This window comes from Ischnura elegans, chromosome 12 (genome assembly GCF_921293095.1).
Source record: "Ischnura elegans chromosome 12, ioIscEleg1.1, whole genome shotgun sequence".
NCBI lineage: Eukaryota > Metazoa > Arthropoda > Insecta > Odonata > Coenagrionidae > Ischnura > Ischnura elegans.
In genome coordinates this window covers 90298478-90315297 of record NC_060257.1, presented here as the reverse complement: position 1 = coordinate 90315297, position 16820 = coordinate 90298478, and the positions used below count along the sequence as shown (strand labels likewise).

The 16820-nt window shown below is 40.1% G+C and overlaps 1 protein-coding gene across 4 annotated transcripts in view; it reads right to left on the bottom strand.

The window, feature by feature from the left end:
* The window catches only part of LOC124169444 (LIM/homeobox protein Lhx3), a 65229-nt gene extending 48707 nt beyond the window's left edge, over positions 1–16522 (bottom strand). For all 4 annotated transcript variants that reach the window (XM_046548054.1, XM_046548058.1, XM_046548056.1 and 1 more), the window contains exon 1: positions 16343–16522. In XM_046548054.1, coding sequence (XP_046404010.1) covers positions 16343–16517 — 175 coding nt within the window. In that variant the 5' untranslated portion in view covers positions 16518–16522. The remainder of the gene's footprint in view (positions 1–16342) is intronic.
* Positions 16523–16820: the final 298 nt, after the last annotated feature.

Here is a 16820-nt window from a genome sequence, read left to right as displayed (position 1 = left end):
GATTTCACCTCGAAAATTTTCGAAAACACTAAAAATCTGAATTTGAGGAATTGGTTTTGGATTCCTGAATCCCTGAAGACGATGGGCGAGTTGTTCATCGAAACGTTGGAAGGAGAAATGGAGGACCTGACCCGGTGTGAAACCCGAGAAAACTTCACTGCACTAAGAATCTGAAGCTGTGCTCGGGGAATCCCGATATCTTGTCACCTGAAAACTCAACCCAGTTTAGAGGATTGGTTTAATAAATTCTGAAACTGTGCCAAAAAATGAAGCTTTATAAATACCAAGCACGATATTTACGATTTTCTGGAAAATAAGCTATATTCTACTAAACGCCATGTTCCAAATCACTTGTAATAGCTATAATTATGCGAGGCACTCAATAATCAGGAGTGAGGTTGACGTTGTCCATAGTTTTCAAGCATTACCTGCTTAACGTACAATGTTTGGAGAGGGATGTTTTTATTACTCTAATTTGCGAGGAAGTATACGTTAACTTTTGCTAATCATTACTCTCGATCGAGAATCCCAACATTAGGCGTTTAGTTAGTACATCTTTTGCCTTGTCACATTCATTTCATGTTTCATATATTTTAGGGCTGTCAGGATTAAAGCCTTATACCTTTTCAGGAATTAAAAAATGTCCGTATTATAGTTTACAGAAAACTCTGTTGCCATAGTCTCTCTCAGAATTGATAAAACGTGTAATTTTGTCCGTCAAAAGTAATTACTAAAGAAATAATTGAAGGCATAAACATGATCGAGGGAATTAGAAAATTCATTATTTTACCTTTAATATGAATTTGACCATTGAGGCAGACTATGCCCTTGGAACAACTAGGAATATCTTTGCACAACGGATTGGGGAAAAGTTTGGAAACAACGACAAAAAATATTTGAGGCATAAAAATTCCAAATTCAAATTTACGCGGAAATAATTCGTAGCCAATGGGCAAATACAGTTTAAAAGTCGCATTTCAGATTTTGTAATGAAGAGAATGGTCTCATTATGGTATTTAGTGCATTAATCAGTGGTCATGAAAGTTTTTCGTTAAGTTAACTACTGAATGGAAAGCGCCGATAGCCAACGATATCTCATTACGTCGAGTGAGGAAAATTCTCGATGGAAATCTGTGCTCGAGTGCAACAAAAATATCACATAGCATTAATTATTGTCGCTGTCGTGCTGTAGATTGGATTGATGTATGGCATGCTTTCGGTTGTAATTTATCTTAGCACCTTCGGCATTCACATTTAGCTCATATTCACATAACCAGTCCAGTAACTATATTACTAAACATTAAGTTTTGCTACTATACCATCACATACATAATGGAGAACACCGACAGCCTTCGTCGCCAAATCAACAAAGTTAAGAAGGGCTAGAGGGAAATTGATTCATGCCACTGTGCCAAAGTACAATGTAAATATCACGTCCTGGCGAAATAATATAACAGAGAGATGGAGGATGCATTAGGGAGATTATCCATTCAACCTGATGATGACACGTCAAAACACATGGATAATTTTTGCAATAAAAAAGCGAACAGAACGAAAATATTTTATTCAATTAATTCGACACCCCATTTCGCCTAATGTAGTTGAACTTTGTTCTCATCATTGTGTCAGTACTCAATGAACCCCGATGTCATGTGACCCGCGTGACCTCAGCACCGTGACCGCTCATTGGCCGATTCCGTCGATAATTTTTTTCAATAATAGAAATTTGGATCATTCCTAATAGAAATTTCCTCAGAAAAATTGAACTCTTAGAATGACGAGTAGTTATGAAGATTGGAGTGCTAACTTTTTAGACGACTTTAATAGGCTTAAATAATTAATCAATAGCTTGACGCAGTACTAGGCTTAATTTCTTCATTTAAAATAAATATTCATTTATTTCACAAGAATATATAATTTTGGACGACGCAGATGATGTCGCCTGGCGACGAAACTGGTCGTCCCAAATTATGTACACATTTGAAATGTACAGAGCTTTAATTTACTCTTCCAAGATCCATCATTAATGTCTATATTTTTCAGCTACAATGTGGTTTTAGAGCCGGCCTTTAACTTCCATTTTTTTGCGTCCATCGTTCTTGTTTACAGTTACTCAGGACTTAGCGTTTTTCCGGGTACCATTGAAACTAAATATGAAATTGGCGGAGAGGGGGTGAATTTATCAAAAGAGTGCATTGCTCGGACAAAGAGGAATCTTTATTTACATTTGGCAAACTGCGATGTAATCAAGTGATATTGAAAAAGGGAATGTTTCACAAAAGGCTCTCCAATCCGTCATTGCATTGTGCAGGGAAACGCGACTGCATGTTTACCGAAAGGAATTTCAATCTCAGATATTAAAATAAAGGCAATCAGAGGTTAATTATTTGATTGCCTTTTTAGTTGTCCCAATTAGCTGATGTATTTGCGCGCTGCATTGCTTTCCTAATTTATTTTCTCTTCTTATTACGTTAATTTACATATTTGTATTTCACATTTTGAAACTTAGGCTCACTAATTCCAATAGTTTTTTCGGCCCATACCATTTGGTTGAAAAATATTCATCTTTCCAAACATTTTATGAACACATAGGAGCAAGATTTCCGTTACCTATAGATAATTTTAGGTTTTCTGGCCGTGACCGTATTTTTCCGGACTGGATTTGCAAAATGAGGCTACGTTAATTCAGAAATCGATGATTGGATGTTTTATTAATACTACGATCATTTGAAGCTGAGCTTCATTAATGAGAAGCAAATTTGTGGTGTAAAGTTTGAATGAATGAGGAATTATGTGATTTATTCTTGTTAATCAGGAATGTAGTATTTTAATAACGCTAATTATTATAAGTAAATATTAACCTAGGAATTATTACGCAACCGCATTTGGGGAATATGTTGGTATTGTGTTATAAAAAGTAGTGTTTATAGCTAATAGTTTCATATGTTGGTTAAATATTTTTATGGCAAGAAAACATATTTTCGCCAAAATCAATATTTATTTAATGTTTTGTTGTGCTTTTTTTCACACTTCATGTCGGCTCTTCGGGCACCAAGACTTCCCGTTGTATACTATTCCCCGTTCCCCTCATCATGCGTACTGATCTTTGCAGTATTTCATTGATTATCATTATATCCACTTGGCATACATGTGTGCTATTTGTCGTTGCTCCAATCTACCAGCAGTGCTTTCATTGGATTTAGGCCACTTTTCCCTTGACGTCCCACCGAGGCTATGATTTGGGCTAGGGACGTATGTACTTGCGATTATTTCAACCTAAAGCCTTATTTTTTGGTCTGAAGCTCGTGATTCGTGCACCACCCTTCAAAGATATTCGTCAAATTTTCCTTCTATCATGCAATACTTTTTGAACATTGAGTTTGCCTATTTTCCTCTTTGGCGCATGTTAGTAATGCTGAGGAAAGGGTTACGATTCGTCAAAAACTGGTTGGTTCAACAGCGTTCCATAGCTTCCGCACAAGAAAGGCTGGGAGCTGCTTGAGCCATGGAGACGCTTTAAGAATTTTTCAATGCAATTTAGAATATTTCAGTACGACACGGAGAGTATTATCTTAGTAATATTTCGAAGTCTTTCGCGTGAACGGCGGTGAAATATACATGAATTTCCATGAGAAAAAAATCCCCTGGATCGGAACTTCGGCTTTCCACTGCGCAGACCACTACCCTATCCAAATTCCGGATCTATTAAGGTACAATTTCCATGGATTGTCTACCTTGAATAAATAGTTAAAAATTCATATTAGAATTACCGTATGGCAAGTTAAAAGATAAAGAATTTGGGTGACATGAATTCTGCCTCCATCGCCTCAAATGATAAGTGCTACATTGGTTAGAAAAACGAATTGAAATTTCAGCGTAAAAACTTCGATATCTGTGAAATACCATGCCAGGTCATACACTTCAGTGTTGGGTCGTCCATTTTTTTGTTTACAACTGGTATCCCGGCAACGACTCCTCCTCGCGACACATATATGGTGTCGACCGACTAAGCTCTAACCGGAAATTCTTACCCTCAGAATAAACGATTAAGCGTTGAAACTTGGTTGCAGTTAAGCAGTAACCACAAAGTTTAACAAATCAACGATGCAAAATTTACATTGAAATAATAGCCAAAAAGTTACCACCTAACAACACCTCCTAAAAATCACTTTAGACTTCGCTGAATTTTCCGCATCAAGTATACTGCACGATTACCACCTTCCGAACTGTACAAAACGATGGCTCCACCGATATGGTGTCGACCTCCATAGCTTAGGAGAGTTTTTTAAACGTAGATTTTCCTTCTTCATTTCGGCTCAAAGTCTTCATAACTCTTCATCTGAACAAGAAACCTGTGAACGAGGGGTAAGTTCACCTGAAACGAGATAGAAAACAATGATTCTCTTTTTTTATCACTGCGATGAGAAGTAAAATAAGGAATTCGAATCGATAAATCTTTTTAAGATTTGAAATGGCTACAATGGACGAAAAGTGTGGCTCGTAGAACAGTGAACTCAGCCTCTCTTGGAGTTTGGGGGTGCCAGAAGACGTTTATGAGAAGCAGTGGATATTAGTTTGCTTGGCATGGTGATTGTGTGAAAACTTTAGCCTTTTTCATTGAAGACAAACAGACTCATAAAAATTGATTTTATTTCTAGCATTACGGATTGTATATGCCATAGAGAGCCTTCGTCTAGGAGTAAATTCTGCGCGTCTTCTAAATATGATGCTTTAACGTTTCTCAGTCAGTGTGGAATTACTGCCCTTCACATTTAAGGGGCGAGTCATCATCTCAAGGACGAGGGGGCGGAGAAGCCTTTTCGGGGCCAGGGGGGGGAGGGTTCCCCCTTCTAAAGCCCTCCATCGGCTCAAGGGGGATAATTATGTCAGATAGGGATTCCTTTTGAAGCCGGCTCCTCAGCCTCCGCGATCGTGGCTTCCTGTTTGTCCAACCCGGGGAGGTAATCTGGGATGTTGGCCCGTGCAGGGGCGGGCGCAGGGGTGGCGCGTGGCGGCCATGTGCCGCCCCTGTTGTTCCTTCCGGAGAGGAAGTGCACTCATGTCTACACTGTCGCCCTCTCTCGTGAGTCCCCCGTACTTCACCGCAGAGTGTAATTGTTGGCGGGCGCATTTTACGGAAGGCGTGGCCGTTTTGACTCGTTCGCGGTGCAATCAAAGAGTCTTCAAGGTCCCATTCATGGCTGCCCACTGTTGTGTGCTCGACGGGTAGGGGCGGCTCCAAACAGGGGCGTTAGGACTTACTGCGAGAGCGTTAATGGGTTTATATTTCCATAATCTGACCAAGATGTATAAAATTAATAAATGTGTTGCTTAATTTTAAGCGTGCAGGTAGTGAGAACAATGTTCAGAGTATTTCTTCTCTTAGAAATGAGAATTATCAGAAAGCCATCGTTTTTTTTACCATTAGGAAGGTGGTAATGGTGCAGTATACATGAATTCTATTCGCGATTCTTGTCCTACTCATGAACCGTTTTGTTTGAAATCTCTCGCAGAGGTTGCGTAGCAGAATTTCAGCCGTAGAAAATAAAAAAGACAAAATACGACTGGCACACAGTGTGACTCTTCCCAAGAGATTGAACAATCATCGGGGGAATCTCAGCGTCGTAGGATAATAACCACGTCAAAAGTAACTACGTCGCAGATTTCAGAAAACCACCATCGGCCGTCCATCAGCCTCTGTTGTTTTTTTTTGTTTCTGAAATCACACAGACCATTAATCATTGTCTTCTAAGGAAAATATCAAATTACACGAGAACAAATGAAGCTTGTTAAACTCCTACCCTGTCTCACCAACTGACCTTTTTTGGCCTACCTGCTTTAATTTTCTGTTTCTAGACGACAAATGCTACGTGAGTGACTTTCGGGGCCCGAATATGTCTCAAAATCTTCGGCAATTAGATGACATTCACGAGATTTAAAAAAGAATTTGACCAAACGCGACACATTCCTGGCGATATTTCTGTTTATTTTTCAGCTCTAGTTTATTGCCACTAAGTTTTCTATTTACAATTAGAGATAAGGAGAACCTATGTATGCCATGTGCGTGCACTGTAGCGAGAAATTATCGCGAGGAAGTGCTAAATCCACCTCAACGTAACTGAAGCATTTTCGGGTGAAACACAAGTCCTAAGGCGATGAGAAAGTGACAAAAGTCGGGGTAAACGTGCAAGAGGAAATTTTGAATTCAGTCGATGGCATTGGAGTAGCCAGGAATTTCGTTAGAGGGGTCCAAAACCAGGAAGAAATATTTTTAAACAACAGGGTACAACGTAGAGGGTTTCAAACTAATTTTAACACCCTTCTTTATCGAAAAAAACTTCATTTTTCAAAGAAATCTATGGTAAATTTATGATTTTTCAATATTTTGTTTCCTTTTATGAAGGAAAGTAATTGCGTTTTTATATTTTGGGGGGGTCCGGACCCCATGACTTCCTCTCGCTACGCCACTGGTCAGTGGATTTTCCGAAGATTTTTCCTATTTTCATTTCCAAACCCAAGCGTAACAGTTTATGTCCTAAGCATGTAAAGATATTTAAAAAAAACAACTTGAAAGTCTACAAAAATGATTTTTAATTTATGAAAATATGAAAATGCGAATGAACATCTAGTTTAATGGCAGGAATTTGAAAATGCATTTGGATCCGAAAATCAAGGATCCGATCCGAATCCGGATCCGAAAAAAATCCTGGATCCGTCCATTCCTAGCTGAAACGTTTTGGCTATTATTTCAATGCACATGTTCGATCGTTGGTTTGTTAAACTTTGTGGCTATTACTTAAATGCATCCAAGTTTCAGCGCTTAATCGTTTAGTTTGAGGGTAAGAATTTCCGGTGAGAGCTTAGTCGGTCAAAATTCCCAAATGCCAATATAAATTTAGAATATTTGAACAATTTTACGGTTATAACGAGAATGTGGTTAGGATGAATAAATAAAATTCGTAGGTGAAGTATTTTTTCACTGCTAAGAAGGAACAGAGACTATTGCACAGCTAAGACGTGCATTAGGCCGCTAGAGAGTCAGAGGCTACTTGCTAGGCGTAGATTACCTTCCTTTGAATCTAAGAATCTTAAAAAGCTACACGGAGAACATCGTCTTCGAACCTCACTTTAATATCGGTCCGACAGAAACAATTAGTATTATCAGAGTATTCTACCTATTATGGTAAGTTTGTACGGAGTATATCCGAAGTATTCTAAAATTATCCCCTCCCTCCAAAGACTTCCATCTTCAATGGTTCTTCCCTATCATTCTATCTGCAAGTCCTCTTCTTTTCCTTCCTCTCCCTCGTTTACATTCTGCCCTCCAACACTATCTTCAACATCCCCTCCCCGCTCAATACGCGCGCCGTCCAAACCTTCCGTCTCCTCCGCATTCCATCTACAAGCTGCCCCCCCCCCCTCTCCTAACTCTTCCCTGATCTTTTCTCTAAACTCTTGCACAGCAATCACAGCAACAGCTCCTTCCTCTTCCAGAAGGCTCCTTTGAAAAACGCAATTCTCATTCTTAAGTCCTACCAGCTAGATAATTATCCCGAAGGGGAGGTTTAAGAATTTAATAGTCAGAGATTTAGGTGGAAGCTGCCTGATAGTTCCATATTTAGCACCAAATGATGTGGGAGTTGTGTGTATTTTAACATGATTCGTCTTCGTATCTTCTCCGTTGAATATCAACGAGTACCTACGCCATTGTATGGATTCTAAGCTAGGTACTGAAGTTGTTACGGAGGCTTTTGGGCCTCAAAATGGGAGCTGGAAAGCGGCCGAAACTGACGTCCAACAAAAATGTGTCGACGTGGTATTAACCCGAGAAAAACAATCATCAAGGTATTCAAGTGTTGAATGTACAGCCGCGGAGTGAAAGAAGACTTTTTTTACATCTGATTTTCGGGGGTGGGGGTTGTTCATTTAGTCCTTCCCTCCCCCTGGGTCCCACTTGTCAAGAGCGACCGAGGGTGGGTGGCTTTCCTTTGGTCCTAGGGTGCGTGGGGGTGCAGGGAGCAGAGCGTGGCAGCAAGAAAGGGAGCGTCGCGTGTGCGTACAGAATGGCTGCGATCGAGGGAGGCAAATATTTTTCCTGTCTCCATTTGGGATGGAAATTGAATCTGTGACAATGGGAGCGACAAAGGCCCTGGAGGAGGTAGTGAGGACCGTCATGTTTGTTGATACGCGTGAGAAGTATGCGGAAGCACTCATCTTCAGCCTCCCTTCCCGACCTAATCCGTCAACAGCGGATTATCTCAAGCCTTTGTCGTTGTTTCTTTATTTTCTTGTTTGTTTGAGCGTTTGTGTATGCTTACGCGACTGTCCTATGATTTGTTATTTATTTTTTACATTTTGCATACGCGGCAGATTTACCATTTTTCATTAAGTCTCGAATGGCCACTTGTTGCGTACGTTAGGATAATCTTTCACTTACTTGCAAGTACCACTGAGTATCAGTGAGATATTAAGAGTTGTATCCATGAAAAAATGGTAAAGGATTCCAGGCTTTTTTTTCCTAAGGCCATGTATATTGTATGCTTTTTTGTCGCTTTAATTTATGTCTTATTTTCGTTCTCATAGTGAACAGATTGTCCTTCCTTTTTGTGCGTGTTGCGCACACTGATACTCACGATGTTTTGGCAAGGGCGCTGTTGCTCTCTGTCGACCAATTAATTTTCTTATCAATGCTTTAACTAAACTCGTCTCATTATTTTAGCTTTATGACCTCATCGTTATCTTAGTATCCGATTTTTGAAATGCCTCCACTCTTGCTGTAAAAACAAAGTACGACCACGTTGAGCAAGGCATTAGAGTCTATTCACTTTATGTCTGCGGGTGAGCTTTCGTGAGAGCCCGGACACTCTCGGATGGCTTCGCTGATAGGGGAGGGGTAGTACCAAGAGGGATGGAGGAGGAGCGAATATAACGTTGCCAAATGTACATAGTCACTCTTCTTTGTCACTAAAAACATGTGAATAATGGGTGGCCACAGGTATTTTGGCCCCGTCGCCGAGACAATATACCTACTCATTTGGAAGGCATAGGGGATAATTCTTTCTCATAATCCCATGGTATTCTCAGCTACTGCGCTGAATGAGGCACCGTTGATGGAAGGCATGCTTAGTCTTATACAGGGAGAACGCGCAACACTGCTCCATTAGCAGATTCACGATGTTCACTCGGCGGAGGTCTGAGAGCGACTCACTGAGGCCACGCCTACTGTTTGCTGATTGGCAAAGGCAAAGTCACATGTCGAGAAACTTTCCCTCCCTTCATCTCCACTTGATTTAGCCACACCAGCTCACCCGCTGAGATAATATGAACGGAGTATAGGAAGGGTGCGCAGAAGGCCTTGTTCGAAACATTGGACGAGAAGGCCTCGTGGAAGCCACTGTATGCAATGAGGCCTTCGTGCGCGATATTAAGGTTAGGATTTCCAATCCGTGAAAGTGGTGGAATGAACTTGAAAGGACGTGTCCCTTGATAAAGGACCCTTCTCAGTGATTTGAAGCTAGTGAGTGAGTGATCTGGCATTTTGCGATTGAAATCACTAAAATTGGCGCTTGCTAGTAAGGAACAACCCTGAGCAACGCTTCGATAATCTATCTTGCTTGAATGAAAGGTGCACACATAATATAAAAGGCTATTGAAAGGGTACCTGATCCAATAAATGTATTTCAACTCAAACAAGGGTCGCTTTCCATGTTTCTTTGCAAAGTACTTGGAGGTCATATGGACAACGAATGAATTTATTCATACCCAATACTAACTGCAGTCGCCCCTCGTTTCTACTGAGTTTACAAAGTCTTGTGTTGTTCTATCTTCAATCCTTTATTTTATGCTTTCAATCTTTGGTTAGCCTGGCCTAAACAATTGACGAAAGCCATAGTTGTATTTGACTTATCGACATAACAATCGTCGCTTGTTGTTTATGACAAACTCAATAATTTGGATTTGATATTCTCCACCTGGGAGTTAAATCTTATATCTTGCGTGTACCAGTATGTGTTTATAGAAGCATCCTAATAGCCTGTCTTGTGAACTTAATTGGCCCTTTGAAGAACGTTCATGTATTATCACGAATAATATTTAAATGCTCCTTCTAGCCGTTTTTGAAAATGTCAGGGACAGAGGTGGAGGGGACGATAGGTCAATTAAAGTGACGAGTCATCAGACCCTACTCATTGTTTCGAACAAGCCCAAATCGTAAGACTAACTGGGTCAACAGGTTTAATGGAGGCCATGGAATGGAAGTATGGTAATGGGCCCGGCTATTGTGCAACGCCCATCAATTTTGAAAATTTAACGAAATATTGAAAATATCAATGTGACTATTTATAGAAAATTAATTATTATATTTTATAAAAACCGTATGAAAAATCTTATTGGAGTTCATAAATATAGGAGCATTCATAGATTATGTACTAAATTGCGCATATTATGTCATGAATCAAAGTTATAAATTGGCGATATTATTGGATCGTTGAATGTCATGCAGTTGGCGGTATTAACGCATCATGTCTCTTACAAATATGTTAAGTATTTCATTAAAAATTCTTTAACGTTTTAGAGGATCGAAAATAACATTAGTGTAATGTCAATATTGCTCCAACCGGAACATTGTGTTGCTATCACGGCTTTGTTGCACGGAATATTTTAAGAGCTGCCCTGGTTGGTATTTATTTGCAATCGCATAAAGTTACTAAAAATTAAATCTCTTGTGGTTAGAGTACTACCTATATGCGTAATGGAAATTACGCTTTCCGAAGATTTCTGTAATATTTGAGGGCCATGTTTTGTGGAACGAAAATGCAATCGGTAAATCGATAATCGATGAATCGAAACGATAAATCAATGAATCAACCCTAAGGCCGATCTGGAATGGTGTTGGTAGAGCCTATCCCATGTTAAGTCAAAGGCATCACACATTAATTGTAGAGGTGCCAGTTTGTTCCCCTGAGCCACCTCGCATTTCAAGGACTTCACACTTAGGGGGTGTGCGAATTTGGGGGTGTCCGTTCCACCTTGGATTTGAACCTGGAGTTCTCATATCAGAAGCAGAGCAGTCACCCTACTTGGCTACCACGCTCCTCCTACCGTATATGTTCAGCAATTCGTTTTTCCCTCGTAGAGCAAAGGTATTAATTTAATGCTATAGCTCTGTCTGTCAAATGTCTATCCACTTTCACCTAACTTTATTCTATCCTTAAATAGGTTAACGGCTGGTTTCCTTGCACCTCCTGCCACTCGCCTGTGGAGGGGACTTGCGGGGAAGCAGGTGGATTTAGTGATGCTATGGGTTGAAAAAATAGGGCAGTATGGAAGTGGGCTTCACCTTGCATGCATAAAGATTTTGTTTGACCTCATTGATTTCTCCCGACGTATCCCATTGGGTTTTACAAAAAATATGGATAAAAGGCTGCTTCATTGCTTCAGATATCACTCGCTCAACTTTCTTTTTAGACGCATTTTATTTCAAGTCCTTATCTTATATGAGGGGGTTGGAAGCCGAGGGGTATAAGTGATTTCTCTTTTCTATACGGTGTTAGGTACAGAAATTAGGTATAGAAAACAAACAAGATCAATTAGATATTTAGTACTTAGTGCATTAGATTTTTCCATTCGATGTCAGCACAGGACAGAGACTTACTCGTTTCCCTTGGCAATCAGGTTTTTGTGTATTTATTCTAACAATTAACTTTACCTTTAATTAACTGTGTTGAGAAAACAAGTCACTAGTACCCCTTGGCTTCCAACCCACTCATATAATTTCCCGGAAGTCACTTTTTTCCACCCTTTGTCCATTACAAGTAGAATTATAATTCCAATGTCCCGCAATACCGTGATATAACTTTAAGATCCTTACGGATTCTGGGTCTCAGGTGCCCGGATCTAGCTATATTTCCTTATTTCTAGTTCCTTAAATGTTGAAAACCTTTATGCAGTTTCCGGAAATGTGATTGCACGCTGTTATGGCTATCTAGAAATAGGACAATAATACTTATTACGCACCCTTTTAATTCACTTACACGAGTGAGCGGTGATGGCTAGAGATTACGTCCAATGCATGAATGTCCTTTTTATGTCATGATTTTATGTATCTTTTTGATTTGAGTTGTAAAATTTTAAATCAATGCCGTGCCAACGTTTTGGAACATTTACTGCCATGCTCAGGGCTCAGGGCCAATCGATTACGAAAGTGGGAAAGAAAAACCGTTGAATATACATTAAATAAAAATGTAAAGATGAAGATAAAAATAATGTAGCCGAAACGTTTGCAAGCAAATAATAATATACATATTAATGGACTCAATCTCAAAAAAAAAAGGAAAACATGGATTAATTAGTCCTTTTCTACGCCAATGGAGCGCTTTGTTAAATGTTGAAATGGGTGTCTATTATCATCACTTACCCATGTCCATGTTCTCATGTCTCCGTGTAATTTTCTCAAGTAATATTTTGATTACATACGGCTTTTCCATATTGGGTGAAGCGAATTGGCGGGTGATAATCCATCTTTTTGTCGCTTTTTCCTTGATTGGAAGCTTCCGCATTGAATCGAATCCTGTGGCATTGCTGCCTTTCGGCGCGCGGCCTTCATCCCTCATCATCCCGGCGTCGAATCTGGTTCACTTTATTAATCTCTCTTTCTCTATCGCCATTCCTTCAATCACAGATTTGAGAATCCCTTCACACCTGGGAACCCTTTTACGCACCCTTCTACACCCTGTCGTTTCATCGAAAATTCATGAAAAGGGAGGCCATGGTATGACGCCATAACAATCCAGTCGTATACTGTGCCGTTATGGAAATAATGCATGTTTAATATCCTGTAGCTCTTTTAAGAAGTCAAATACCGTAAACAAAGTACCACTATATCCGGCTATTTTCGTTTATTTCAGTAATGAGTGAAATATGTGTCCATGTACTGAAGTTTATCAGGTATTTTTACGTAGTATATGTGTATTTCTTTTATTTATTGGAGAAGGTTTATTCATAAAATTAAGTCGTTCATAAATTTTTATATGCGCGCATAGTGAATGTATATGAAATCTTTGGGGCTAAATTTGACGCCTTCGCACTTAAGAAATAAGCGAAAAAATGGAAAAATTCATGTCTATGCATTCAAACCTTACGTTCGTCTTTCGCTCTCAAAGGTAGATATTGTATCAGTTCAGGGTCTTTTACGCAATTATCATGGCGGGTGAGCACTAAGAATAGCCGTTTACCTTTTTCCTGAATCCCTCCTTCCGTTTTTTAAACTTGACTTATTTATTTGTGCCGGAAACTTGGCATCACGCCTTCGGGAAACAGGAATATGCCTCGTGAGGGTAACACGAAGGCTCAAAGCGGTTCAGTGATGACATTAGTGAAATTATCCGGTCGTGTTACATGTCCAATGATAGAGGATCGTCAGTGTTCCATCTCAAAATATTCTATCGTAAAGAGTAGTCATTTTCTCCTTGAAATTTCTCTTTTTATGGAAGCGGTGAGAAAAGCAAATGACTTGAGTTATCGGCAAAATGGCCTATTAATGCCAAGAAATAAAATTAAATTGTATAAAAAATTACTATTATCTCTATTCACTCCGAACGTTACATGTTGCATAAATTCAATCAATGTATTCTAGAAAATAAGAAATCGTGGTTGAGGTGAGGACAATTAATTAACCTCCACACTTATTCCAAATCGCTTTCCCCCCTCATTCAACCTGACTCACTTATTTGCGTTGGAAACATTGTATGGGGCAGGAAACTCAGTATTGCCACGCAAGGGCGATGCAATGAATGTGAAGCAGGTAGGGAGGTCTGTGAAATGTTCGCTTTCGGGTAGAGCTTTGAATAATATGTGGTTTGCATCGTTCCACCCAAAATAATCAGAGATAAAGATTTGGCACTACCCAATTAAAATTTCAGACGCAAGTGAGGAAGTGTGTGTGATGGGGGGGGGGGGGGGAAATGCGAAATGGCGACCTCGATCCGTCCCGAGCGGCCATTTTGTAAAAGTGAGCGCTGTGCGACGGGGAAGCGTCGACAGGTTCACGCATTGATAAGATGCGTCAATATCAGGCCCCCAAACGTAGAGAACGAACAAATGACTGCGGTTGGCCGTGCTGAAATATATGTATACGAGATACAGTTATGCTCCTATTTTAAATCCTTTCGACGTAATTTAGAGAAATAATTCCGACAAATGTTTAGAGTAATTTTCATTTAAAACGCAATTATGGCCAATCAGAGAAAGTACGGCGTTATTCCACAATAGAAAAAAAATTGACCATATGCTACGCATTGTATCATGATAAAAACCTAAATCTCGTGTAATAGAATGCGACCGGGAAAGGTGATACATTGATGGCGGAAGTTGTCTTTTTTTCTAATTATTTTTATGTTCAACAGATGGAGCCTTTTTGTCACCAGCACATTTAAGTCGAATAACTTTTATTGGAGTGAGATTATTTTTAAGCGGAATCCTGTAAAATTTTTCCTGCTTTTTTAAAATAAATACATCTATTATCTATGGTAAAATAGGGAAGAATTTTCGAGAATTTATGATTTAATTTAAACTCTAGTGCAAATAATTGAAGCGTAAAAGGTTATATCCACTATAGGTCGATTCTAGTTAAAGAAGTAAAAATTACCATCAATAGTATTTTTCCAAAAGTACCGCGTGTTGGCCAAAGTAACTTCTCGAATCTGTTTTTCTTGAGCCAAATACTTAACTACCAGTCGAGGCGAGATTCCATTTTAAAACGACAGTCGTTGAAATCTCTTTTTATTCCCTGAGTGGGGCATGCGATTGGCGTATTGACTTGATGCCTATGGTCGTTATTCTAAGGTTCCATTATGGCTTAAGTAACTTCGCCTAAATATAGTAGAAATTATTTTGTTATTCATTCTGTCCACTAATATAGTCACTGTGTGTAAATTATGCATTGGCTATCTTCTCTTTCTCTGATTTTTTTATCCACACGATTGGCTTTCATACTAAAGTAAATCTTGAGCGAAAAAGTAAATGTGGCGCAATTTATTGCGTCTTTAAAACTATCATGTTACGCAGAATGGACTACCTCATGGATAGAAGTATTTTTTACGGCTGGGTACTTATTTTAATTGATACAATGGCATCAAATATAAGCATGCAATTCTTTGCTACTTATATTTTCAACCAGATACTAACAATAAGTAAATAGGGAGGTAATTAAAAGAATAAAATAGTAATGCTAATTGTTGCAATTTTCGTCGCCCATAAATTGTGAATGATAATTTTCTCAAGTTTTGCCAATAATCGCTATAAGCGATGCATTTAATTAGAGAAATATTTATTTCCGGCGGATATTGATGCAAGGTGAATTGCTAATTTCTTGCAAATCATCCATTCTAGCTTATTACAGAATTTTTTCCCTTGTCACCTTTTTTCTCAAGGTTTCCGTTTAATAGTGACTTAATTTCGAATTAACACTTTGAAATTTATTTCGTAATCTACAACGACTTTAGAGGTAAAAGCGAATTATTTGCGAGTGCTGAAGGAATCCATGTCGATAAATGTGCTAAGAAATAGGTTTTCTTTCCGAGATATCAGTAAGGACGGATTACGTATTCTCTTCAGCTTACGTGAAGACTTACTAGGTCTTTCATACAAATTGCTTTTATACTTTTCCTCAATTTATTTTGTGGGAAAATTTGATTTTTCTTTGCATTCGTGCCCATTAATGCTGACCAGCTACGTAAATTTATTGATGACGGAATAACCATTGCCTAAATGTCTTCATGCTAATTTTCAACGTTAGTTATCCAAAGATTTGCCGGACAAAAAAATAATACTCCTTCTACTACGGATGATATTAAGTTTCAGAGGCTTACTTTGTTAACAACTTTTTCGATTTTATTGGATCAGTATTTGAAAATGTTTTCTGAAACGGAAATGGATCTAGCTACCAAATATTGAAATCACAAGTAATGGGAACGAAAACTATGGAAATACGAAGAACTAAATTTTTAAGATGCCGATTTTACGCGCAAAACATTGATGTAGTCTTAACAAAATTGCTAAAATACTAAAGAATAGAGGATTTTGAAAAGTGTGCGATCCAACGGAGAAATAAAACGACCTGTGATTCGAAATTGCTTGGACGCTTCTTGCTCAATTAGAGTAATAGATTTGATTGGAGCACTGTTAAACTACATAGAAGTGTTTCGCACTTTCCTTGACTCGGGCACAGCATAGCACCTCTCAGCGGACGGGATGAGGCCCTCTCCTCGAAGCACGGAACACACACAAAAGCACACGACCGAACAGAGAAGAGGCACACTCGATGGCTTGGCGCACGCACACTCACCCTCGAGGGACTTGTTCCTGGAGAGCAGGGCAAGCAGCACGTCGGGTCCCGGCGGCTGTGGCGTGGGGCCCCCGAGCAGGCCCCCCTGCGCGGCCTCCACGCCGCCCTTCCCGCCCCCGGCGCCGCCCCTGCCCCCCGCGGCCGGGGGCAGGGGCCCCACGGCCGCCGAAGACATGGCCCCCTCGAGGCCCGGAGGGAACAGCGTCGTGGCGAGGAAGCGGGGCCCCTCAGCGTGCACGAATATGTCTGCGGCGGCGGCGGCGTCCGCCGGCGGGAGGAATGCCGCCGGAGGCACGAAGTGGTGCAGCAGTGGTGCAGAAGGGGAGGCCTCTCGCTTGACCCGCACCCCGAACAGCGAGAGCGCGGCACCCTCCTCGTCCACCTCCGCGCCTCCCACCCGCTCCCGGCCCGTCGTCTTGCCGCACCACACAACAACACCACCCGCCACGCCCCACTCTGCCCCTCGGACCGAGGGATC